This window comes from Carassius carassius, chromosome 4 (genome assembly GCF_963082965.1).
Source record: "Carassius carassius chromosome 4, fCarCar2.1, whole genome shotgun sequence".
In the NCBI taxonomy this organism is placed as follows: Eukaryota; Metazoa; Chordata; class Actinopteri; order Cypriniformes; family Cyprinidae; genus Carassius; species Carassius carassius.
In genome coordinates, this window is record NC_081758.1 from 40565945 (window position 1) to 40593842 (window position 27898).

The 27898-nt window shown below is 36.6% G+C and overlaps 2 protein-coding genes across 4 annotated transcripts; one reads left to right on the forward strand and one right to left on the reverse strand.

Annotated features, from left to right (window-relative positions):
- The first annotated feature begins 9957 nt into the window (after window positions 1–9957).
- Window positions 9958–12931, forward strand: LOC132140037 (RNA-binding E3 ubiquitin-protein ligase MEX3C-like). The gene is made up of 3 exons (XM_059548806.1): window positions 9958–10073; window positions 10189–10682; window positions 11826–12931. The coding sequence occupies exons 2-3, from the start codon at window positions 10217–10219 to the stop codon at window positions 12911–12913; spliced, it is 1554 nt and encodes a 517-aa protein (XP_059404789.1). The 5' UTR covers window positions 9958–10073; window positions 10189–10216; the 3' UTR covers window positions 12914–12931.
- A 4860-nt stretch (window positions 12932–17791) lies between these two features.
- Window positions 17792–25816, reverse strand: smad4b (SMAD family member 4b). 3 transcript variants are annotated; one of them, XM_059548810.1, is made up of 10 exons: window positions 25562–25816; window positions 24549–24723; window positions 24424–24453; window positions 23349–23561; window positions 23066–23170; window positions 22942–22992; window positions 22038–22221; window positions 20686–20854; window positions 19594–19732; window positions 17792–18302 (listed from the first exon to the last, which is right to left on the reverse strand). In XM_059548810.1, the coding sequence occupies exons 1-10, from the start codon at window positions 25799–25801 to the stop codon at window positions 18091–18093; spliced, it is 1518 nt and encodes a 505-aa protein (XP_059404793.1). In that variant the 5' UTR covers window positions 25802–25816; the 3' UTR covers window positions 17792–18090. The 3 variants fall into 3 exon arrangements, with proteins under 3 accessions (XP_059404793.1, XP_059404792.1, XP_059404791.1); XM_059548809.1 differs by having other exon boundaries at window positions 23358–23576; XM_059548808.1 differs by having other exon boundaries at window positions 23349–23576.
- Between the last annotated feature and the right edge of the window lie 2082 nt (window positions 25817–27898).

The following is a 27898-nucleotide window of genomic DNA, read 5'->3' on the forward strand; positions in this document are numbered from 1 at the left end:
CAACCAGCTCTGAATGGTCTTTCTGATTCACATTCTCATAGAAGACAGTGTGATCCCTGACACACACACAAAAACACACAGGGATACACAAAATCAACCATTTAATCAAACACACAATACAGTTCTGCAGGGATGACTTGGGCTTCAGAATTCATAGACGTTGTGTTCATTTGTGAAGATTATCACGATGAACAAAACATGTAAGAATCATGAACTTTTGCTTGACACAGAGTTTATTTTCAGCAATAATCCAAAAGCCAATAGAAAAATCCTACTGGGTTTTGTCGAGGGAACCAGCAGTGATGCTTATTTCCGGGTTGGCCTATGAAAAGACTGCAGTGCTCTGTTGCCTCAAACAAAACAACCTATTTTCAACAGTTTTATGTAATTAAAATGGCAAATCCCTTGACTAGGTCTTCCTCAAACACTTATCATATCGACCCAGTAGTTTGTAAGTGTGACGTACTCCAATCATTTGAGGAAAAGTTAGTCAATCAGATTAGATTTTAATAGATGAAGAAGTGCTTTTGAGTGCAGTGTTCATCATACGGTCAGCGAACAGACTGCGGTTGGTCTGTGGGTGTGTCGTCTGAAAAATTGATTCTGAAGCATCTGCACACGGCAAACCAAGTCCAGATGCTTGTCACGGTTGGTAAACCTGACAAGCTCTCTGGGTTTTGCACTTTGTGGGTGAAGTCTGTGTGTTACTCGTCAGCACTGATTAGTTTGTGGGCGTCTCCGTTAATTGTCATCAGCAACAGCTGTCACTCATTACTCATCCCTATACATTGGGTGCTTCTCAGGGTGCTTCTCAATTCTTATTTGTGCATCCTCGTTTCCTCTCCTCGCTTCCTTTCCTCGCGTCTCAGCTCCGCCCCCTGTAGGATGCGAGGGAAGGCTGCAAGGAAAAGACGCGAGGACGGAGGGATCGAATGAAAGCTTTTTTTTACACATTGGAATCCTTGATCACTCGAGCGTCACTTCGTTGCGTCATCAGCAGCGCTCAGAGGATCTGCCCTCATGTTGTTGAAATTTGTTTATTTAAGAAATTCATAATAAATAATAATAAAGAAAGATACCCTGTTGAAATATGTGAGGTGTGTGGTTTATATAAACTGCAAAAGTAAAGTAGAAATCAAAATTATTGTGACCGATGTGAAGGGGGAGGAGAATTTATACGTGCGTCACGTTTTAGTCGATAAAACTCTTCCGCATAGGATGCACCTGTGTATCCTCGCTCATGACTCCTCTGGAAGCCTCCTCACTCCTCGATCCTCGACTCCTCGCGGTGCAATTAGAGAATTGAGATGTCCTTCAAGATGGCTGAGCTCGATCGGTTTCCGGGTCATAGGATAGAGGACGGAGGAGAGAGGAGACGAGGAGGGATATTGAGAAGCACCCTCTATATCCCTACTCGTCTCCTCGCTCCTCCGTCCTCCATCCTATGACCCGGAAACCGATCGAACACAGCCATCTTGAAGGACATCTCAATTCTCTAATTGCACCACGAGGAGACGAGGATCGAGGAGGGAGGAGGCTTCATGAGGAGAGATGAGCGAGGATACACAGGTGTATCCTATGCGGAAGTATTTTATCGACTTAACGTGACGCACGTATAAATTCTCCTCCCCCTTCACATCTGTTGTAACAATTTTTATTTATATTTTACCTTTTCACTTCAAATAAACCATGCATGTCATATATTTCAAACAGGGCATCTTGCTTTATTAATATTTATTATGAATGTATTAATTAACTAACTTTAACAACATAAGGGCAGATCCCTTTAATTACAGCTGATGACACTTTGAAGTAACGCTGAAGGGAGCGAGGATAAATCATTTCACTTGATTCAAGTCCTCCATCCTCACGTCTTTTCCTTGCGTCCTTCCCTCGCATCCTGAAAGGGTGGAGCTAAGACACGAGGAAAGGAAGCGAGGAAAGGAAACGAGGATGCACAAATATGAATTGAGAAGCACCCATTGGCTTGTCTAGCGTCTTGTGTGTTCGTGAGAGTGTTGTTTCATGTTTGTGACCTTTGCTTTGCTTTCTTGTGTGTTTCTGGTTGGATGTCCGTGTCTCCCCGGAACCCCGTCCACTCTACGCAAATAACCACCAAGCAACACCACTTACCTTCGGCTCGCTTCCCCGCAGTTCCTGTGTCACCCTCTCCTGCTGCCTACTCACCTCCACCTTCCGGATTCGTCATTCATCACCACCATCTTGGACTGTGCATTCCTCCCAGTGTTATTTGTGTCCCTGTATTGTTTCATTTTTCTTATTAAATTACTTTAACCTCGCACTTGCTTCCTGCCTAGGGTGACTGCTAATAAGCCCAAGGGGGGACAATTGGTACGTTTCTGAGGGACAATGTGGGACACCCCATGGGCAGACTCACTGATAGTGGTTTACCCATTTCTAGCACATACCACCTTATATTAATAATGCCCTATTCCCCTAAACATGTGTAATTGCTGATGTATGCTCATGACAGAATTGACAGATGAACTTCCACTTACGATTTACTTTAGCTATTTTATAAATTTTTCATTACAATTTATTCACTTTAAATAAATTATAATATAAATGTATAGGATTAAAATGAATTGTAGTTGCTCAACACCACAGGAAAAGTAAAAAAAAAAAAAGTCTGACATCACAACTCAAGGGAAGGGAATTCACTCATTCACTAATCCCTATATAGTGTATGGCAGTTGAGTTCACTATATCAGGAAGGAGTGAATAAATAAATAAGTGAACGGATTCGGACAGTGACGTAACCTACACTGCGCGTGAGACTTGGAGCTGTTGCAAAAACATTGCCATGTGTAGCCTACTTTTATATTACATCTACCTAATTTTAGAAAATAATACTAATAGCCTATATATATGCCTATATAATAGCCTATATAATGCCTATATATATATATATATATATATATATATATATATATATATATATATACAGGGGCGTTGCTAGGGTCTTGATACATTGGGGGCTTAGCCCAGACCCCCCCCCCCCCCCCAAAATGAGTATCTCTCATATATTAAAATCATAAAGAGTTTTTATGTGAAAGATTTGCTTTGTTGTGCATTAGAACCACACGAGGCATTTTAGTCATATTACAAAATAATTTATTGAGGCCAAACATAATATAACATTATAAACTGTGTCACTTCACCACGTGACAACAGCAAGCAGGCTCCTGTGCATTCATTGACATTAAAGGGTCATGAAACCCCCCTATTTCAGCGCAAGTCTAGCTCACACTGTTTTTGAAAAATGCAACTGAAATGGGCGTGGATGGCTGTGAGAAGGGGAGGGGAGTGTGGATGTGGTATTGCACGGCAGGGATAACTGTTATTGCATATCATTACAAATGTGTCGTAAAACGTAAGCAAAAAAAGTTTTTTTTTAAAAAGCTGGCAATACACTGACACTATTTCTGTCATTTCAAAAGTAACTGAACGCCCTGTCATCAAATTCTATTGAATAAAACATATTAAATGTACATATTAATTATAATGTCATTATAAACAACTATATACTTTATATACACACTATAAATTAATATATTTGCAAATAATAGATTTCCGGTTAAAAAAAAATTCCGTGCCTAGATCGACGCGCCACCTGAACAACAATAGTAAAGATGGACAGCGACATAGAAATATACAGTGACGGCAGCGCGCAGGGTTCTGTGGAGGTGGAGGACTTCTCGAGAGGCGAAGCTCTCTCGAGAAAAATGTTTGCTGCATATATATAAATTAGATGTGTCCGTTGTGGATGGCCAACCAGCCGCACGGAGCCAGACTCTAGCCCTGGCAGCATCGCGGGGAAAGCTATGCAATGCGCTTGAACTTTTGCACCACGCATACAAACACTTGCGTCCCATGATCGCCTCTCTCATCGACTACGCAATATCACAGTTTGTTTGACAGGTCTATCATTGAAAAGATCCACGTGGTATCATGATTAATTCAGTGAAATGTCTTCTCATTGGATATGAAGGCTCAGCCTCATTAATAATTATGAGAGAACGATGAGTCATCACTGTATGATCCGTACAGAAAAACGTCACATCCTGTGACGTAGACTTGATGAAGATTTCAAACCCGGAAGACGAAAATAGCCGATACAAACTCAAATTTAACCATTTATATTCTATTATTAAATTTTACAGATTATAACATTGTCTTCTATGGTGTTAAACACACCTACCTCTGTTAAAATCTCAGAAAAATTGGTTTAGGGTTTCATGACCCTTTAAACATAAAAATCACTCGCGCCTGACGCGCTATTCGCGTCCGGTGTGAACGCACCATAGTCACCTGACTTAAAGTTCAATGATAGGAATGAAACAATGAATGAGTTGTTGTTAATTCTCCATTTTCACTGTATGTTTCATTAAAAAAAACGGCAGCAAAACAGCGATTAAAAGACGTTTAGCTCGCGTCTCGCGAGATGAGAAAAGTGACATCGGTTGCTATAGCCAGGTAGCCTATCAGACAGAAAAGTTGATGCTAGCGATGTTAGGATTTCCTAACCTGAAATAAAAAGAATGAAGCAAGATATGATTCCTAAAGTTATTTATTTGCTTCGGTAATACCAATTGGGGAAAATCCTATTTTAGACTCTTTCTGTAATACGGCCCCTGGTATTCTAGCTAGCTATCCATCTGAGGGGAATAACGTTAATTTACACATCCTGTTTCAATCGCCAAATCAGATGTATAGGCTACTTCATCTACATTCTTCACGAGAAACGGATTATGGCTCACAAAATGGATTAGTTATAGGCGAAATAGTAAGGTCCCACGTACTTTATATATACAGTACATGTTGTTCTGCATTAATACCACAGTAAGTACAGGGCTAGGTACGTTAGACCAGGGTTTGCTAAAGAGCCTTCACCGACCTGAGCTTAATGATGAGGGAACGGCGCCAGTAGATAACTCTTCTTGCCTCCTTATTTTACTTTTTAAAAAGTGTCTAATGTCCATAGCTACCACCAGAAGCCACAAACAACAATGACAGTAAAGCCCAAAGCTCTTTCTCCTCAGGCGCGCACTCTAAGCTGTAACCATAGTAACTTTGATCTGCTTGAACACATTTTAATCGTCTTTAATACACGATTGATTCCGAAGGATAGATTAAAAGACCCGGTCATTTTTTTTTTAATAAATACAAATTATAAAAAAATAAAAAAAAATCATCAATAAATTAAATTTTTTGAGATCCGGGGCTATAAAAAAAACATCCGGGGCTTATGTCTAACGACGCGCCTGTATATATATATATATTGTAATGCTTTTATGTTCATAATCATTCATTGCTATTAAAATAACGTACTGAGAACAAAAATAAACACACATAAACGTTCATAATTGTGTATTTATTACTTTTAGTATCTTGACACTTGCTCAAGCAGCGTTTTGAGCTCAGATAAGATGGTTGTTGAGCGTCCACAGGCGACTGTTAATTTTACATCGGAATACACCACCTGTTATTAACGGAAAAATGTAAATTATCCACCAAATTATCATTTTTGTAAGTTAACAACGATGCCACCTCAGTAAATTAGTCAAATAGTTAACTGAGTTATTGCCTACATAACATATTTTAATATAAATAATGTAGGAAAAACGTTAAAACAGAAATAATAAAGATGTAAACTTCATCTCTTATTCAAACTCGCTCGCTCGCTCTCGCAGTAGCGTGCTGAACTGTCAAGTAGTGTTCGTTTGGCTGCCTGGGGCTCGAGGATATAGAGCCATCAACTTTTTTTGAGCAAGCATTGATTTTGCGTGACACAGTCTCAATTTGCGGGACGCATGAATTGGGCTTCAAACGCTGTGCGCGCACGCGCTACGCGGGGCGGGTGGTCACCCTATTCCTGCCACTCCTTCACCCCAGTCGTTACAATGCTTCAGAATACATTTTGTAAGACAATACAAATGCTGTTGTGTTGCAGCTGAGAACGTATGCATCAATCAAACTCACTCCTGTAGATCACACTGTCCTGGTCCAGGTCTGTCTCTACACTTTACCTGCTCTCTCCGTCCTGAAATCTTCCTGAAATGCACACCTTTATGCTTCTGAGAGGACGACAGCTCCTCCTGCAAAGTGGCAAAAACAAATGTATTTTACAATAAATATTTTTGTCATTTCAATCCTTTCACCTTGAATGTTTGTTAAGCTCAATTCTCACTTATCAACACTTTAATCAGACATACTAAATACAGACTTATGTTTTAAAGGGAAACACATACTTTAACATTCAAAGTCCACTAAGACCATTTACTGTATTAAAAACTAAACTGCAAAAAACACTTCATAATTCAGAAAATATTAGATGATCTGAAGTCTCAGTACAGTAAAAGGAAAACTTCAGAATGTCTGCTAAATTCATATTTGAAATATATAACAAATCTTATTTTAATGAGGTTGACAACCACCTCAAAAAAATATAATATAAACACTATCAATATTAATAAACTTATTCATATAATTATTTTACCAACTTAACACTATTTTTTTTTAAATCTTTATACATTAAAACGTTTATTTTTTATTCTGCCAGATTTCATAAGTACATTTTTTAATTTTCTAGTATATTTCAAAACCTTATTCCACTTTGAACTGTTAAGTTTTATAAATTACTTTTGAAATTATTTTGTAATTTTCACATTTTCATTAATTTGGGGGTTTTGTCAGATTTCACAAGTAAAAAAAAAAAAAAAAAAACACGGCTAACCATTTTTATAGTATATTTCATAACCTGATATCTATTTAACATTTTAGAAATTATATTTGAATTATACATTATTTTAAAAAGACAAAACTGGTATTGAGTATTAGCCATAATAGATGGTTATTCGTCATCATAAATCGTGAACTGTACAGGGTAAACTTTCAATGTTCATTCATAATGAAAAATGGTTAATTAACCTTGATGAAGCTTGTTGAGCACAGCTAAGTGGTCCAGTGAAACAAATTAAAGTGCTATGAAAGTGTAAAAATATGACCATTTTAATTTACCAAAAGGACTTTAAAATGGGTGGAATATGTGTGATCAACAAGCAAAACCTGAGAGGGGAGAGAGAAACAGAGATGCACCATGATGGATGGCGTTGCACTTTGATAAAGAGTTCTTCCCCCTCTAGAGGAAGTTGGCAGCTCAATGGCAAATGAAAGATGATTTGATTAAAGCTGAGTCCAGCATCTGCTGCATTATTGTAAGTGAATATTGAAATATAACATAAAGAAAAATTACCTAGGGTTTTCGGTCCTGACAGTAAAATGGATGAGTGCTGTGCTTTGTGACTTTTTAAAATAATGCAGCGATCATTAGTAATGGCAATAGGCCCGGCACTAATGATCCAGAGCACAGGGGCATTAGACGCTCTTCTGTTAATGGACACATCTGACCTCACACACACACCGACTAACTCAAGCATGCATACTCAAACCACTCCATTAGACATGTATCTTTTTCACTGAGTGCACATCCATTTACACATACTATTCGTAATCTGTCTGACTGGTACGGGACTGTAAGGAGTGTCTAGGAGACGGGATGGCCGGAGCATCATGATTTAGCAGTAACTTCGCTGCTTTAGAGACAGCCTGCAGACATTGTAATGACATATAATCAAAATACATATATGAGACCATTAACAGAGAGAGATTCATTACAGCTGCAGGAAAAAAGCATGTGTTTTTTTGTTTTTGTTTAAAAATGTAAAAGATTGGATGACAAATAATTTTCTCCAATTAAATTCGGATAAGACAGAGATATTAATTATTGGACCAAAAAACACCACACAGAATCTTGTAGATTACAATCTGCAACTAGACGGATGTACTGTTACTTCCTCTACAGTCAGAAATCTGGGTGTTATATTAGACAGCAATTTGTCTTTTGAAAATCATATTTCCAATGTTACAAAAACTGCATTCTTCCATCTTAGAAACATTGCCAAGCTACGAAACATGTTATCTGTTTCTGATGCAGAAAAGCTAGTTCATGCATTCATGACCTCTAGACTGGACTATTGTAATGCACTTCTAGGTGGTTGTCCTGCTACGTCAATAAACAAGCTACAGGTAGTCCAAAATGCAGCAGCTAGAGTCCTTACCAGGTCAAGAAAATATGATCATATTACCCCAATTTTACAGTCTCTGCACTGGCTACCTATAAAGTTCCGTATCAGTTACAAATTATCATTACTTACCTATAAGGCCCTAAATGGTTTAGCTCCTGCGTACCTAACTAGCCTTCTACCACGCTACAACCCATCACGCACCCTAAGGTCACAAAACGCTGGACTTTTGGTAGTTCCTAGGATAGCAAAGTCCACTAAAGGAGGTAGAGCTTTTTCACATTTGGCTCCCAAACTCTGGAATAGCCTTCCTGATAATGTTCGGGGTTCAGACACACTCTCTCTGTTTAAATCTAGATTAAAAACGCATCTCTTTCGCCAAGCATTCGAATAATGTATCTCTTAAATTGTGAGTGTAGTTGCATCTGCATTTTTATTCTTTAGCTTGGGTTAAACTAATTTTACTTTGTTGGATCAGCAGCTATGCTAATGATGTCTCTATTTTGTTTCTATGTTTTGCCACGGGATTTACATCCCGTGGTAACTAGGATTTACACAAGCTCCAGTCTGGATCCAGAACACCTGAGAAGAGATGATGCTGACCCTCAGAGGACCCCAGATGATGCTAACCTTGAATCAACAAACAGAACTAACAATTATTGCTACATGTGTGACTGCATCATATAATTACTATTAATTAATAATATTGATAGTTCATCATCTAGCTGACTACGTCTTGTATTATTATTATTATTTTTATTTTTCTAAAATCCTGTCAAACATGCACAAACTACTAGCTACTACTAAATATTGTAGAAACATAATTTTCTGTAAAGTTGCTTTGTAACGATTTGTATTGTAAAAAGCGCTATACAAATAAACTTGAATTGAATTGAATGTGTATCCTATCTGCATTAATTGTAAATAAAACCTATTGTATATATCGTTCTATATATTTTGGGGAAAATGTGATTAATTGGTGTGAAAATAATGTCAAACAGGTTTTTAGCATGTTTATGCAATTTACACAGAATATATTGAATATATATAAAATATGAAGACTGACAGTTTTTGTTTTATCCAGCTGTATTTTACTCAGTGCAACTTTATAACATGCAAGTGAATGATATAACGCCAACATGTCAGAAAAAAATTAATAAAACAATCACTGAGTTTGAAAAAAGATCAGCCCCTTGTGTCAGTATTTTGTTGAACTTCCTTTTAGTTTAATTACAGCCTTTAGTCTATTGGGATTTGTATCAGTCTCTACTAGACTTTGCTGTATTTGCCCACTCTTTTTTGCAGAACTGCTCAAGTTCAGTTCAATATGATGGTGAGCATTTGTGGACTGAAGTCTTCAAGTCATTCCACAGATTTTTTTTTCAGTGGGGTTTAAGTCTGGACTCCGATGAGGCCATGCAAGAACACTCACCCATTTCTCCTTTAAAGGGGTCATATGATGCGATTTCAAGTCTTCCTTTCTCTTTGGAGTGTAACAAGCTCTTGGTGCATAAGAAAAGATCTGTAAAGTTGCAAGGACTAAAGTCTCAAACCCTAAGAGTTATTCTTTATAAAAGTCAACCACGATATTGAATTTCAATAGAAAATTCCTAATAGGAAAAAAAAGCCTAAAGCATAAGTGAAAGTACAAACCGAGAGAGTAAATAATATTAATTCATATTTTTGTTATATTATTATTTTTAATATTTTATAATTTAAAAAAAAGTCTCAATCATTTATTATTATAGTTTCTCTAAAGTTTTTTAAGGCATACACAAAAAAATGTTAAATGTAATGTTTTGGCTGCTAAACCAAAAACTACGCTGTTCTTCCGCGCCGGTGTGAGGCGCTGCGCGCACAGATCGACTGTTCACGAACCTGCCCGAGGATCCCCGAAGAACCGTAAACAAAGAGATCCAGCAGAACAGGGTCACGGAACCACAGCTGCCGCTGCTAAAAACATCAGCTGTAAGTTTAAATACACTTTATAAATCGCATATTCGGGTTCTCTACACTTGAATGCAGTAACAGTAGCAGTAACTCATCGTGGAGGCACTTTTGTCTGTTTTTGTGTGTCCCGCAGTGAAAGCAGGACACGTTGTTGGTCGAGCATGCCCAGTAACACAGCTCAACTCCTGGAGTCCGACGACACTGAACCGGACCTCCCGGTACCGGTTCACAACCTGAGCGGGATGAGCCTCCGGGATGATGAGAGTCCATCAGAACAACATGATACTTCTCATCGGGGTGTCCTGGGTGCGGTACTGGACCTCCAGCCCTTATCCCAAACTGGATCCGAGGAGGAAAACACCACCACTAACAACAACAACAACAACATCAGACAGGATACTGATTCAGATCAGCTCTATGCCGGGGCACCGGGGACCGGTGGGCTCTTCCAGGACGGGCCGGGCGAGTCCCAGGGTTACCCGGTTCAGGGGAGTGTGATGGCGATGATGATGATGATGCAGGAGGGTGAGAGGTGTGCACTCAACACCAGGAGGAAGAGCGTAAACACAACAGAGTGTGTGATGGTGCCCACTTCTGAACATGTGGCAGAGATAGTTGGCCGACAGGGTGGGTTTGTTTGATCGTTAAAGTTTCATGTTTGATATTCTAATATTGTGACTCATCTTGTCTCACTTTTCAACAGTGGTCAACAGTAAGGAGGCCAGCTGGATTAGTGATTCATATTTGTACTCACCCTTCTGATTTTCACACCTCACCTCAAGAAAAAATAAATATATATATATATATATATATATATATATATATATAATATTAAGTTACAAAAATATATTTTGTATTTTATATTTAAGCATAAGTTTAGTTACCAAAAGGTTTTAAATTCACCAGATTTCAGACGGTAAAAAAGTTAGATAGTATATTTTGATACCTGAATTAAGTTTGAACCAGTGTTATTATAGTTAACTCAAGCTGAAACCATAAAAAAACATTTCATTTCTGAAACTAAAATAAGTGTCAACTGAAATAAAATAACAATTTGTATTTCAGTTAGTTGTCATCATTTCTCATTTTTAATTATTTGAACTAAAATAACTAACTTGATATACTAAAGTAACTAAAACTGAAATAAAAATTCATAAAAGACGATGTATAAATAAACTAGATAATAGTAATAATAGACATAAATAAAACCAAAAACTACTAAAATGGCAAAAAAACAACACAATTACTCAAACTAACTAAAATTAAAATAAAAATGCAAAAAAAAAAATGATTCAAATATTTGCTAACTTTTTTTTAAGTTTAAAAAAAAACACTTTTTTAAAAAATAATATTAGTAATAAGCCTGATCATAATTTGTCATAATTATTTGTAAATTGTGCGGGCCAATTTCCCAATATCAGTGCATTCATTATGAAACCATTATGAAAATGGTTTTAATAATATATGCTTGCATTGACCTCATTGAACTGCATGTGTCATGTGCATGTTTGAACTGCACTAAAGATTTCAGCTGCCTCACTTATCTGTAATGTCGTGATGTTTCTTCACTGAACTGCATGAAAACAAGTTGTGTAATACTAACAAGTGCCCTGTTACTATTTCAGGTATGTTAGTATCGACCAATAAGCATCCAGTACTGCTCTAATTACTCCTGAGAAGAGATCACTTGTCTATAGCTGTGATTGATTGATAGATGTCTTCTTAAACTAGGAATGTGTTGACTCGGCTTTGTATTTCTGCTCTCCTCAGGTTGCAAGATCAAAGCTCTAAGAGCAAAGACCAACACTTACATCAAAACCCCCGTGAGAGGAGAGGAACCAGTGTTTGTAGTGACCGGCCGGAAGGAAGACGTGATTATGGCGAAGCGTGAGATTCTGTCTGCGGCCGAGCATTTTTCTCTCATCCGGGCGTCCCGAAACAAAGTGGTGCCGAACGCAGGGCACAGCGGCATTCCTTGCCATCCGGGACAGACCACCATCCAGGTTCGGGTGCCATATCGAATGGTAGGGCTTGTCGTGGGGCCAAAAGGAGCGACTATCAAGAGGATCCAGCAGCAAACCCACACCTACATCGTCACACCAAGCCGCGACAAAGAACCGGTGTTTGAGGTGACCGGGATGCCTGAGAACGTAGACCGAGCTCGGGAGGAAATCGAAGCCCATATTGCGATGCGAACTGCAGGAAGCTTGGACACCAGCGTGGATGATGACGACTTCCACTATAATGGAACCGATGTTGGTTTCGAGTCGGGCGGCAACAGAGCCTGGCTCTTCTCCGGCGGCGTTTCAAACTTCCACAGCAATGCTGCAGGGAATCGCAATGACAGCTCCAGCTCGCTCGGAAGCAACTCTAGCGAGTCCCACTACAGCGGGAAAGGCAGCGCAGTGGCGGATCTCAGTCCTGGCAGCAGTGGAGGCACATTCTGGTTTGGTGATTCCCAGTTGCCCTTGGGATCCGAAGATCCTGCGGGATACGACGGGCTAATGATGACAGCTCCGTCCAGCAATCCGCAGCCGACACTGTGGGGCGCGAGTTTGCCCACTACGCCAAGGCTCTCTCCGTCTCTTCTGACCCGTCTGTCTCCATCTCTTCCGGAGGATCATCCGCTGGTTCGGTTGGTGCAGGAGAATTCCCAGAGCCTCCCTGCCTTTGGTTCTGCATTTTCTCCATCTAGCGACAGCACAGGCTCCAGCTCTCCACCGGACGTGCGCACTTACCCAAAGCACAGCCAAGTTCCTGCGTGCGTACGTTGTGGAGACAACATGGCGGCGCTTGTCCTGGGCGGGCAAAACCTTGTTTGTTTGGAGTGTTCCAACTCTGTCCTGCAAAGCGCATAGAGAGAGAGAGAGAGAGAGGGGAAAAAATTGGGATCAAAAGAAATTTATTCTTTATTACGTTTAAATAACTGGCAAATGCAGGTTTCTTATTAATAACCACAGTTGAGTTCATCTCAGAGATTTGCGTTTAGCTGCTACGTCGTTTTTACGGCGAGCGTCGCTGGGGTTTAGCAGTGCTAAATAGTCTTTTGTCATTTAGTTTTCAAGGTATTGACTGTGTTTACATTTTCATGTGCCTGATTCCATGGTGGGGTGTATGGCGATCTGTGGCCTTTAGTTTCTGTTTCACACTAGAGTCGAGCAGCAAGTGATCATAAAGAGCCGTCTTGAACTCTTTGAACATCTCCAACTTTGGCATCTCCAACAAGGGCATTGCATGACATCAATAAAGGAATTGTTCACCCAAAAATGAAAAATTACTGAGAATTTACTCACCCTCAACCCATCTAAGATGTAGATGAGTTTGGTTCTTTGTCAGAACATTTAAATATTTGGCTAAATTTAGCGTTAGACCAGTTGCTCACCAATGGGAGAACGCAGTATTATGGATAGAGGACTCCTATTCGAGCACGCAGCAACGGTTTGCAGTTAAAACGTGTTAATGATGAATTTGTTTCTTACAAACATGCAACTTTTCACTCCACAAGACTTAAACTGATGGACTGGATTGACGTGGATTACTTGTGATGTTTTTATCAGCTGTTTGGACTCTTATTCTGACGGCACCCATTCACTGCAGAGGATCCTCTGGTGAGCAAGTGATGGAATGCTACATTTCTCCAAATCTGATGAAGAAACAAACTCACATACATCTTGGATGGCCTGAAAATGAGACAATTTTCTGCAAATTCTCAATTTTGAGTGAACTATTCTTTTAAACATGAGCAAAATGAATTGCTATCTAAATTGCATAGTTAAACTGAACCGAACACATAAACTAAAGTAATTTTTAGATCAATTTAAACATTGGTTATGCTTGCGTTTCAAGTGAATTTTGCTTTCATGTTTCCATCCACATATTTGTATACCGATTTTGGGATGTCGTATACAAAAGCTGAATGGAAATGCCAAGATGCGAAAATTTGAAAATGCACATAGAAAAAACATACATGCTCAGTTGAGATTCCTAGTCATTTTGACCGGGAATCGAACGTGCACAAATTATGATGGAAAAACTTTGCTGGATGCGCAATAAAAAGTAAGTCAGCACAAAATTGCTTTTCAAAACATCAGGCTTCCCCAGTTGAACCAATTTTTTATTTTATTACTCATACTTTTGCGCCATTTTCCCAGAAAGTTAAGATTTTTTTATCTTTAACACATGGGATTGAAACAGTGCTTTATTCTCAAATGTTTTATTGATTTGCAACTTTTGATGGAAACATTAACTGGAGTGACGATGCACGTAAAACTACGTACAGTCGTAAAGGCCCTTTTTCGTAAATTGCATTATAGGGCTAGTATTTGTTGGTAACGACTCCTCTCGTTGCCTTAAATGAATGGGTCCTGCCAGGGCATCACCGGTGTCGTACCCAGAGGAGCCATTCTGTTGACGATAATGTGGTTTAAACTGCTCAAAGTGTAGGCTGACAAGGCTACAAACAGCACTAAACTCAGAGAAACTGAAGCATCAGAGATCCATAACCTCTCAAGATTCACCTTGACAGGTTTTTCTTTTTTTTTTACAATTTTGTAGTATTTCTGTTGTTTATATTTCATATTCAAATATATATATATGTATTAAGATTTAAGATATATATTAAGATCTATCTGGCGAGGAGTCAGCTGCTGCGAGTATTAGCTTGTAGAGTATTGCTGTTAGGTACTATAGAGCAGGAAAGAGCACACCTGCATGATTTATTATCTATTCCTAAACCACGAAGAAAAACGAAAAAAAGCCAAGGATTAGATATAGATATATACACTGCATTAGGTCTGAATACTACCACATTATGATCAAAATTAAAGTCCTATGTTGAACATGACTAGGATTTGTTTTACCATCACACTGCAACTGTTTCTGTATTTGATAATTTTACTGTTCTTTTATTATGTATATACATTTATGCAGGGACATGAAGTCATACAAGTTGAATTCTTAAAGTTTAAAATATATTTTATGATAAATGGCCTCGCTGTCAGAGCACTGATATTATATATTTGCTGTAAAAAAAGAATCAAGATTTTTATTTTTCTGATATTAAAAGTTCCTTAATAAATTGTTTCATTTAAAACCTGTGCTTAGTTTTTGTGTGATTTGGGTTTTACTTTCAACTAGCTTCATCCATACTTTAGCGTTGCAGATCCGTTGTTGCAAGAATGAATCTAAGAAATAAAATATTTGATGAAAGTAATGAAAAATGCAAAGATTGGTAATATAGTTCTCCCTTACGAAAAATGACCATGGTAACCCCAGTTTCAGCTAAAATGCAAGGTTTCAGTGCAGTGGAAGCTGTTGCATTTTAATGGAAACTATTTTATTGTGGTAAATTTTCAGCCTCATGACAGTCTCTGATTTTAGACAAAAAAACACTGATGCAATTTTATAACCAAACATTACGAAAGTACAAACCAGATTGACACATTTAATAGTTCCAGAGAGAATATTTGCATTGTTAAATGACATTAATAATGCAATATTACAGTATTCTCATATCTACCATGTTTCAGTCATATAGTGATTTCAGTCTGCTGTCGATCAGATTAAGTCATTATGAACAGAAAAGCACTAATATGTGAAGAAACACACCAGAAGCCTGAACAACCTGCTCAACTAGTCGCTCATTCAGCCGTTTCTCTCCGGTTGACACACAGGCTGTTCAGAATGGTATACTAGTGTACTACACAGTATATACTGCATACTATGTTTTTAAATATGTGGAACTTTAAACATTATTTGTTTTATTGTTGTCACCTTGTCTCAAGTTGCATGTTTAATTCAGCAAGTGGCATCCAGAATGCACTTGTTTTGCATTTGTAATCTGATTTTTATGTAATAACATCTTCAACTTTTGAACTTCTGATCAAATACTAAATCAAGATTGAAGAATTGCCTCATATTGCTTCAACATTACTGTTTATGTATGTTTATTACTCCAGTTTAGTCACACAATAAAATCGAGCAATATGCATTGTCCAATATGATCATATATGTATGTACTATGAACAATACTGCATACTGCAAAAATACTAGCATGCCATTCTGAACAAGCCTTCATATTCAATACTGTTGCCTCTTAAATCTCGTTGCTTATCACACGTTGCTCCGTCTCCATCCCAACATGAACATGCAACACTAAGAAGAAAAGATACAAATGCACATACAATGAGAAGACAAAACTGGTTAGTACAAGAAAATAATCAGTATTAACCATATCTAGCCCACCTGGGCTAAATGGAAGGAAAGTTTTATATCAAAGACAAAATGCACGTGGCTCCATCTCAATCCTAATCCTGACTGCACTCCGTTTGAGACGGAGCCCTTCCAGGGAAAGTTTAGTGAAAATCTTTACAGGTGATATAAAGTAACCAAGTGCTTGATATAAATGAGTTATTAAAGTCATAAAAAATACTAAATAAAAATATGAACACACAAAGGACAATATTCTGGCCACATACTCGCTACAAAAATTTGGAAGTGATGGAGTTTTCTTGAATCCTATTAAGTTACTGTCCCACATGCCTCATTCATCAAAAACAAACTGTGAACTCATCATAAAAAGCCATTTCTGCATATGAAAATATGCACACAAAAACACACATATACATACACACACACACACACACACATAAATAGCAGAAATACAAGAATTATGTGAACTACATAAAGAATGGTTTGTGAAACTATTTTTAGTTTAGCTGTCACATTGAATCGAATGAAACTAGATTTCAGTGTACATCACTGTAAAACCACTCTTATACAACTTGTTGAACTTCTTAAATACAACAATTTACGTGAACCCGAATTTCTGTATAACTTCTGTAACTATGAGAACGATCTCATTCATGAAACATAAGCAGAATACAGTTTGCGTAAATCATTTAACTATTCTTGTTCCTTTCAATTCAATGCAACAATTTACAGAAACATGTTTTTTACGAACCATCATAAAACAGAAGCTGAACAGATATCTGTGTGAAGTTTTAGATTGTGAAACCTTATTTACATGAACTGTTGCGTTCAAATTGATTGATATAAATATTCAATTTTTGTAAATACTTATTCAGCTTGTTTTATAAAATTAGGTAAATTATTGCATTCAATTGGAATAAATTACATTACTGTTCAAAAGTTTTAGATCATTTTTTGTCTCTTCTCCTTACTAAGACTATATTTACAGTAAGAACAGCAATATTGTGAAATATTTTGAGAATTTAAAATAACTGTTTTATTTTTGAATATATTAGATGTAATTTATTCCTGTGATCAAAGTTCAAAGCATCATTACTCCAGTCTTCAGTCACATGATCCTTCAGAAATCATCATAATATGCTGATTTGCTGCTCTAACATTTTTAACGATATTCTACGTTCAAATTAATGCAAATGCCATGATCCTTTAGTCATAAAACCATTGTTACATAAATGAACTGCATATAACTTAATGCAATCATTTACATAATTTCCCCCCCATAATCGTTAATGAATGCAACAATTCACATAATTTAGAATTTTTGTCTACAGAGTTCATAAAACCTTTCAATTCAATGTCATGACTTACAAGAAAATGGTTTTACAAACTACAATGAAAGATAAATTAGTAATTCTTAGTAAACGGATGCATTCCGGACGATTTGGTTCATCTTTGTTGTGTGAATGATTGTTGTGCAGAGAACATCTCACTCTGAAGAGAAGTGCCATCTGTATTTCGCTGCAGTGTGTATGTGGCCACTGTAAACTGGATTAAATGCAATATGAGGTCATTTCCTCTTTGAACATCAAAAGTGAAGGTCTCGTTTAAAAAAAAGATGATTTTGCTTTGTTTTGATGAACAGTCCTGTTGGATCGATCAAAGTTTGTGTCGTTTTATAGTATTGCTGGTTCTCTAACGTGTTGCCAGATGGCGTAAAAAAAAAAAAAAAAAAATCTGACTCTGCTGAGGTTCATGGCTGAGGTCAGAGGTCAGTCATTTTGAGCTATGTGACCTGTAATAAATCTGAAGGTTTGATGTTGGAGCATCAGTCCAGAGGTTGCGGGTCGGCTACAGGCATGGTGTGCAGAACCTCGTCCAAGAGCTGCAGAGCGCGGTGCAAATGAATTTCAATCCAACACGGGGTCTCCTTGATGCTCTGGCGAGGGTAATCGGGACCCCAGCCCTTGACGAAACTCATGCGCAGAATACAGAGACGCCGCAGGTCGTCCACACCGATGCCTGCCGCAGCAGACAGACCTGAGGACAGGCAGACGGATCACTACAAACCCAGCAAACACTGCTTTACTATTTCAGTACTCTGTTTTGACTGCATCAGCAGGAGAATACAGAGGTTCAAGAACACTTACCAGAACTGAACATCAATAAATCATTCATACAAGTATAAAAAATGAAAATAAAAAAAGGTACAATAAGATCTTTAGTTAGCATTAGTTAAGTACTTTAGATAACGTGAACTAAGCATGAACAAATACTTCTACAGCAATTATTAATCTTAATGTTGATTTTCAACGTTAACTAATGCTTTATTGAAATCAAAAGTTGTGCTTGTTAGCATTAGTTAATGCACTGTGACTATTTTCATTAACAAAGATGAAAAAATACTGTAATAAATGTATTGTTCATGTTACTTAATAAATTAACTAATGTAACCTTATTGTAAACTTTCCAAAAAAAACAAATAAAACTCAATGTCATGAAAATCATTTGGTTACAGTATTTTATTATTATTGTTGTTGTTGTTATTTTAAAGAATTCTAAACAGAAATTTATAAAAATTATTTGTATTGAATATTTGAATATGTCATGAAAATCATTTGGTTTGATTATTTATTATTATTATTATTTTTGTAAAGAACTCTTAACAGAAACGAATGTCATGAAAATCATTTGGTTTTAAAGAACCATAATAGGACTTAATTGTCATGAAAATAATTTGATTCTAGTACTAAAAAAAAAAACCTTAACAGAACCAAACATATTTTATTTTTGAATAAAAAATCCTTATAGGATCCAAACATCCTGAAAATCACCTGGATCCAGTATTTTTTATTATTATTTATTTATTTATTTTTATTAAAAAAATCCTTATACGATCAGAACATCCTGAAAATCATTTGGTTCCAGTATTTATTATTTTATTTTTTATAAAAAATCCATATAGGATTTTGAACATCCTGAAAATCATTTGGTTTTTATTTTATCTTTTATTATTATTATTATTATTATTATTATATTACACTATTTTTTAGTTAACAGAACTGAACGTCATGAAAATCATTTAGTTCCAGTATTTAAAAAAAATTATGATTATAATAAAAAAATAAATAAGAATAAAACATTAACGGAACAGAACGGCACAAAAATCATTTGGTTCCACCACTTTAAAAAAAGAAAAAAAAAACAGTTAATGGATTATTCCACTCATGACCAGCCGTGATCGCCACACGAACCGCTCTGTGACTGGGCTTCATTAATAATGACAGAAAGCGGATCTACACATGTATAGATGAAAGTGACTAAGACTCACTGATAGCAGGGGCGATGCCTCCCACCGAACCCGGGCCTGGGATGTTTCCCGCCACCGCAGCCGCCTGCGCAGCTGCTGCAGCTTGAGCCGTGGCCGCCTGCTGCTGCATCTGCCGATGACACTGCCGCAGATCAAACACCTGCAGACACACACACACACACACAGACGTCACAGACGCAGAGCAGAGAACACCTAATCCTGCTGCCACACTCTACATTTAATGATGCTCCAAGCCTCGTAAAGACACTGTTAGGATGCACACTTGTTACACCGCACTGATGCAGCACAAAAACCACAAAACTGCGTTACATAAACTTATTCTGATGCCCATACACACAAAATCAAAGCAAAATCATTTGAAAAATGCTGCATTTGACTAGGTTTTGAATTTTTCTCATTTTATTAGTTGCATTTAGTGTAAATGTTTCAGCAAGTTTACTGCGGTCACATTAACTAAGATCCTTATTGTTCTTAGGCGAGATAAACACTGAAGTCCGGAAACAGAAAAAAACTAATTACGATTAAATATTTCACATATTCTGATTGTAAATACAGATCATGAGCAAGTAATATTTTATTAATATTATTAATAGTTTCCTGGTGCACATACATACAATTTAATATGACTAAATGATACATAATACTATTTTGGTTGAAAACAAATACGATTTATTATTATTTAATTAATATTTTGGTTCAAAACAAATATGATTTAATATTACTATTATTCATATCGTAAACAGAAATAGGATTTTTTTTCTACTTATTTAATGTTATTGATATTTTCAGATTATAAACAAACAATATGATTTAATATTTATTATGAAACATTACTTACATTTTTTATTCTAAACTTAATATGACTGAATCGTTCCATTTTTGCTGTTAAAAAGACACTGCCACCTTAAATAGCTTAAATGATTTTTTTAAAAGAGACTAACTAATAGTAGTGTGACATAATAATAGTTTAACGACTTCCTCACACTGTATACACATATACCATAGTATTTCCATTGTACTTCGAAAGAATATCACTAATTTGTCCAAGAAGGTCCTAATAATCCTACCGGGTGCAGTGGACGCTTGTGTTACCTTGATGTAGGCGCTGGGGTAAATCTTGTGGACGGCGTCACCCGGAGCTCGTCCAGCCTCACGGTCCAGATAATAGCTCTGGACAAACACAGCGTGGTCACTGAGACAGTGCACCCACACGTCCCCCTCGCCTTTACACTCCAGCTGAACACCTTTACCGATGTGAAGCCTGCAGGACAGAGAACAGAGAGAGCTGCACTGACTGGAGAGAAGAGACATGAGGCGTAGAGTCTTGTCATTCAGTGCTGTCGTTATTACACAAACTAAAACCACACAACTACCAAGCCTTATTATTACTTATTAATATTCTGATTGTTAAACTGGTCAGATTTCACGTTATTAATGATTTAGTATTACTACTATTCTGATAATAAACAAACAATACAATTTAACATTTATTATTTATTGTTAATAACATTAAATTATAAACTTAATTATTTTTTATAACAACACCAGTGTTGTTAGTTTTCTTAAACTAAAACCATAAATTGTTTTAATAATAATTAAATATTTTTATTTTGAAAAAAATATGGCTTATTATTAATTATTAATAGTAAAAAAAAAAAAAAATTTTTTACTTGAAATAAAATAATATTTAACTGAAATGTAATAAAAACATAAGACATTGAAAAAAATGAAAAACATTTATAAAACTTGAAAACAGAAAATACAAAAATTCTACATATTAATAAAAACTATAATATCAAAGTGATATCAAAATAACACTGATAATGAAAGTGTTAGAGTTATATTTCATCTATTTACTGTTTATTTTGCAGTAAAATTTAACGATAATAACCCTGTCTGGGACAGACTAATAAACTCGCATTTCATCTAGTTTAACTTGATGCCCTAAAATAACTGAAATAAAATGAATAAAAATTATATAACATAATATTGATAAAAATGACAAAATTACTAAAATCTTTAGAACATTTAATTTTAACAAAAGAACATTTAATTCACAATATAAGTAAAAATACGAAGTGAAGTGACGTGTGGGTAAGTAATATATTTATTATTTCATAACTAAATAATATAATACTAAATAATACTCATTTAAATTAAATACTAATTTAATACTTGTAAACAAATATGGCTTAATATTCATTATTAATATTATAAATAAAAGAAACATCTTTGTTACTTGAAATAAAATAATATTTAACTGAAATTTAATAAAACCCAAAAAATTCAAAAACTAATACAAATGACAAAAATACACATCAAAATTACTGCAACTTTAAAATGATAACAAAATATAAAAATAAAATCTCAATCATAATATGAACAAAAATTGTAATCCTAATACTAGCAGTGTTAGGTTTCCAGTGATGATTCAGTCACCATACCTGGCTCTCTCGATGGCCTCTGTGCGATGTACGTTACTCAGCTGACCGAGACAGAAGCGATCTCCACCTGACGGGTCAACATAACCATCCACCGTCACCACGGGACAGTTAGACAGCACCTTAAACGTCTCGCCCACCTGGATGTCCATCTCAAAGTACGCAATCGAGCACCAGTAATCTGGAGCTGAGCAGAAGCCAGAGAGAAAGCACGCGGTTACAAATCAATTAGCATTTTTAACACTTACATCACAGGATTTTAATATGGATTCTGAAATACGCATATTTAACATATTTTGATTCCTTCTCGTATGCAATAAAAAGATTTACTTCAGGGTAAGAACATAGATTGCTGTATTTAAAAACACAATATGATATTGATACTGCATTACATGTTAAGGTGATGATGTACTGGTAAAATGAACTCTTCTTCTGTACTGCAAGGGGTTGTGGGTAATAATAGCTAAAAGCCTCTGCGGATATATACTTTTTATTCATGCATACTGCATACTACAAATACTAAATTTACCAGGAATAATGTATGATCCACACATCTTTGGCATTTTTATGATAAGGCACCAGTGTCATTTTAGTATTCTGTTTTGAATTAACTTTTTAGATTTTCATTTTTTATTATGTTTTGTCTTTTTTTTCTTCATATATATATATATATACACATATACACGTTTATTATCTTTTGTCTTTTTTTTTCATGTTTTTTTTCTTCATATATATATATATATATATATATATATATATATATATATATATATATATATATATATATATATATATAAATATATATATATATATAGTGTTCCTGTAGCTCAATTGGTAGAGCATTGCGGCATCAAGCGCAAGGTTTCTCTAGTTAGTTAACCGGGACGCAGTGTGTTTTATTCCTCACCTGGATGAGTGGATATGGGCGGCTGCAACGCCAGCTCATTATGCACTGACCCTGACCCAGACAAAGAGAAACATTTAATGATGAGACTAAAACATGGTAGTTAGGGGTAGATCTAGTGACTCACAGTACTGGCCCGTATGAGGAAGAGGAGGATGGTGCTGCAGGTGGCCGTTCTGCTGAGGGATGCTGGGAGGAAAATTGCTTCCTCTGGGCCATGAGCTGGGGGCATCTGAAGGAGGAAAACATGCGGATTTCATACACTCTCAGAGCTACATAAGATCATCAGGTTTCAGGAAAATGTTCATTTGACTGATGGGCTACAGCTAGATGCAGCATGAAGTGATGCATGTAAACAGGCGATGCATTCTATCCTGCTGGTTGAACAAACGGAAGAAATACTGACTTACTGGCTGGACCTGCAGCCATACTGGTGAATGCTGAAGTGGAGGCGGAGCCTGTGGAGTTGACTGGCGGCAGGAGGGCGGGGCTATTGAAAGCGTCGGGCGGGGCAGAGGAGGAGGCTGTGTGCTGGATAGTTTGAATACTGTGACCTCCATCAGCAGCAGAATGAGACGGCTGAGCATCGAACTCATCCTTCACCAGCGGATCTACACTCGGACCTACACTTACACACGCTAAATGACTTACTCACCAATCTGCAGTGGATCACATAGTTATTCCATCATTATCCCAAGATAAATTCCACTAGACGACATGAAATCCTGCTTATTTTATGCCTAATTAGCAAATAAATTAAATTAAAGGAGATTAAATGTTGATTTGAGTTTAAAGAGTGATATTTTTATGTTAGGTAAAAAATGTTAGCCTGAATGCACTGTAAGTTGCTTTGGATAAAGGTGTCTGCTAAATGCATAAATAAATAATATCAGAGAGTGATATGGGAGAGATTGGGGTCTGTAAGATTTTGTTAATATTTTTGACAGTCACCTCACCAAGGCTGCATTTATTTGACCAAAAACACAGAAAAAAATTCTGTGCAATACAATTTTTCATTTAAAACAAATGTTTTATATTTGAATATGTTTTAAAATGCTATGTACTTCTGTGATGCAAAGTCTTCAGTGTCACATGATCCTTCAGACATCATTTTAATATGCTGATTTGCTGCTCAAGAAACATGCTTTTTTATATTATAATATCATTTTAACATTTTAAAATAAACCATAATCCTTTTTTTCAGGATTCTTTGATGACTAGAAAGTAAAAAAATAAATAATAATAAGTTCAAAATCTTTTGAGATATCACTTTTTGTAAACATTATAAATGTAGTTAATGCCATCAGATCAGTTTAATGCAAAGTCTGTCCCCAAACTTTTGCAAGGTAGCATGTGTATCTTGAGTCAATTACGCAGTTTAACATAATTGTATGGTTCATACAATTGTATTTTTTTATTAAATATAACAATATGTAAATATAAGTACTGATCATTAAAAATTAAATGAAGTAAGAGCACTCTAACCTGGGCCGCCCAGAGTCAGAACCGACAGATCTGAAAATGGAAAGACGGAGAGAGATCACGTAAATAAGCATTATTCTACATAGTAAGAAAGTTTTGACAGTAATGTTCAACAGAAGACAATCCACCGATGCTTGGAGACACGACCCTCTCGTAGTGGTACGGGTTCACACACACGCTGTCGCATTTCAGGTCGAAGGCAAACTGGCAGTACTTCACATGTTTCAGCTCGTTCTTGTGCAGGTCCGGCCATCTCCACAGCCGTGTGTATATAACATGAGGAAATCCTTTACGACCGGCCACCTGAGAAACAACTGAGATGTATCGATCTACACATCGTCACAGCAGAACTGTGCACACGGATGATAAAACACAGAACAGAATTTCATTCCAGAGTAACTTCCATTTATAGATAAAGGGATAATTCACCCAAAAATTTACATTTGCTGAAACTTTACTCACCCTCAGATCATCTTAGATATAGATGAGTTTGTTTCTCCATCAGAACAGATTTGGAGAAATGTAGCATTGCATCACTTGCTCACCAATGGATCCTCTTCAGTGAATGGGTGCCGTCAGAATGAGAGTCCAAATAGCTGATAAAAACATCAACATGTAATCCACACCACTCCAGTCCATCAGTTTATGTCTTGTGAAGCCAAAAGCTGGGCGTTTGTAAGAAAGAGGAAGAAGAGGAATTCGCACCAATCAAGTGTGTTTACAAGTGAATACAGTCCAAAGCAGTTTTAAACAAAATATGTTTGTGGATTTTATTGTGAAAGGACAACAGGGGATTGACTTTTTAACTGAGATAAATGTTATTATGGATTATGGACTATTTTAGTCAAAAGCGACTAAAAGATGGATTTGTTTCTTACAAACATGCAGCTTTTGGCATTACTAGTCATTAACTGATGGACTGGAGTGGTGTGGATTACATGTTGATGTTTTTATCAGCTGTTTGGACTCTCATTCTGACGGCACCCATTCACTGCAGAGCATCCATTGGCGAGACCGTGATGTACAGTAATGCGAAATTTCTCCAAATCTGTGATGAGGAAACATCTTGGATGCCCTGAGGGTGAGTATCTACTATAACTACTACAAACTATTCCTTGTCCATTTTAATAATCTAACAGACCTGCAGTCTACCATCTAGCGTGCGTTGTATAGTCACACATTTACTGGGATGAGCTCCGTTCGTAGTGATGGCTGTGATGAGAGAGTCTAACTCATCCTTCTTCTCCTTCAGCTTCTTCACCAAGCTCTCTATGGCTCGTTTGGAGAAGGACTCGCTCTCTCCTCCCTGTCGATGGCACATGAGACTGTGGACGATGCTCAGACAGGCATCATTACTGGTGGGTGTGCTGGAGACAGACATACTGCTGGAATAACACAACCAAGTCCTTCAACGCGTCTGTCTTCACTCCTCGAGATGTGCTCCGCACCAGCCTAAAAACACAGGGCGTGACTTAAAGGCAGGGTAGGTAATACATGTATAAACAACTTTCTTCCAAATTTGTTTAAACTTTCTATATATATCAATGCATAATTAAAATGTAAGTACTCTGATAAAAAGAGTATAAAAATCGAGTGACTCTAGACCGTTTAATCTGTATTAAACACAGCTCATTATTTCCATTTCGGGACGAAACATAGGATTGGCTTAGGCGACTGTCACTCTCTCGCAACCATGGCAACCACCCTTTTGCCACACATGACCTGCCCACTTGCGCGTGCACGTTTGATTTGAGGAATTCAACAGGCACGGATCCTAGGAATACCAAAACAATGGCAGAGAAACAGCAAGCAAATTTCACAGTACCAGCCTATGCAGTTAGTGAAGGCAAACCAGGCAAAAAAAGGAAGACAGTAACAGTACAAGAAAAGGCAATGAACAAAAAGTCTTTGGATAAACAAAGAAATAAAATGCGAGTTAATATCGGCGTGGCTTTCCAGCGATGGCGAGAACTGAGGGAACTCAAGGGGCTGAAAAGTGACTCCTTGATGGCTTTATTTCTGCTGGACAGGTAAATCTTTCTTTTTGTATTTTGATCATACATATTTTTTTCATGAAGCATGTGTCATTAGCACACGTAGCTGCGTAATATAGCTAACATAACATTACTTAGCGAGCCATAGTAGAGGCTCTGGAAGGAGCCCAGAAGGGAGGGGGCGGAGTGAATGGAAATAATGAGCTGTCTTTAAAACAGTCGTGAGAGGTCTACAGACACTCGATTTTTATACTTTCTTTTTCAGAGTACTTACATTTTAATTATGTATTGATATATAAATAAAGTTTAAACAAATTTGGAAAAAAAGTTTTTTATACATTGTTTTACCTACCCTGCCTTTAATATACAATATTTTGTGTTTAGAAAACAAACATACAATTATTTGATATGCCTATAAAGCATGTTGCATTGAATTCAATCAGACAAAAACCTATATATATATATATATATATACACCGATTTTTTTACGTGTTTTAAAGGAGTCTCTTCTTTCATCATGGCTGTATTTATTTGACCAAAAATTCAGAAATAAAACAGAAATATTATAAAATATTATTCCCATTTAAAATACCGGTTTTCTATTTTAATATACTTTAAAAAGTAATTTATTCCTGTGATCAAAGCCGAATTTTCAGCATCATTACTCCAGTCTTCAGAGTCACGTGATCTTAGATAGATAAATAGATAGATAGATAGATAGATAGATAGATAGATAGATAGATAGATAGAATGCATCAATCTAAAACAAATACAATTAAGTAGATTATGTTCAATACTAGTGAAACATTTACTAATTTAGTATTTACATACCACATATTATTACTTCTGATTAAACACAGCAGTGGTCATATTTATGCAGAATTATTGGTTTATCAGATTAATTAACATCCAGTCCCGCACTGGCATAAAAACCGCTATGATTGAAACATATATGATCCCAAAGGAGTCAGACTGATCTATTAAACTATAAAATCATCAAAAGCACATAATTACAGTTAATTATTATAGCAATTAAATCTGTGAACGCGGTGATAATAAATCACAGTCCAGTCTGTGACAATACGACTGATCTCACTAGGACCTAACGAGCTGACCGGCTAACAGATACTCCTTATGTATGTGTGGAACGGGCAAATCAAATGCCTACTTTAGTGCTAGAGCTAAGTATTAAGTGGAAATTAAAAATAAAATGAGAAAATACCAACAGAAACACTTACGATTCATGGCGACAATACACGGAGACCGTCTCTACGTAAGCGCGGTGACGTCACCGGGAGCGTAAATACGCCCCGCCTACATAGATGCTGTTCTAGGTTCATGACTGAAAACTGCAACAGAGTAAAACAGCAGGTGAAAATCACAGGCTAAATATGTTATACACTAGAACGAGAAAACCAACAGCGCTGTGCTCACAATAGTAGACTGTACTACATCTAATTGTATGCACAGAATTTCTGGAAGAC

Excerpts from the sequence above, each read along its gene's own strand:
- LOC132140037 (XM_059548806.1), top strand. The coding sequence starts at position 10,217 with ATGCCCAGTAACACAGCTCAACTCCTGGAGTCCGACGACACTGAACCG. Across the intron at positions 10,683-11,825 it reads AGAGATAGTTGGCCGACAGG|GTTGCAAGATCAAAGCTCTA; the intron begins GTGGGTTTGTTT and ends TGCTCTCCTCAG.
- smad4b (XM_059548808.1), bottom strand. The coding sequence starts at position 25,801 with ATGTCTGTCTCCAGCACACCCACCAGTAATGATGCCTGTCTGAGCATC. Across the intron at positions 23,577-24,423 it reads TCTGACTCTGGGCGGCCCAG|CGTGTGTAAGTGTAGGTCCG; the intron begins GTTAGAGTGCTC and ends TAAGTCATTTAG. Across the intron at positions 18,303-19,593 it reads AGGCATCGCCCCTGCTATCA|GTCTGTCTGCTGCGGCAGGC; the intron begins GTGAGTCTTAGT and ends GCCTGTCCTCAG.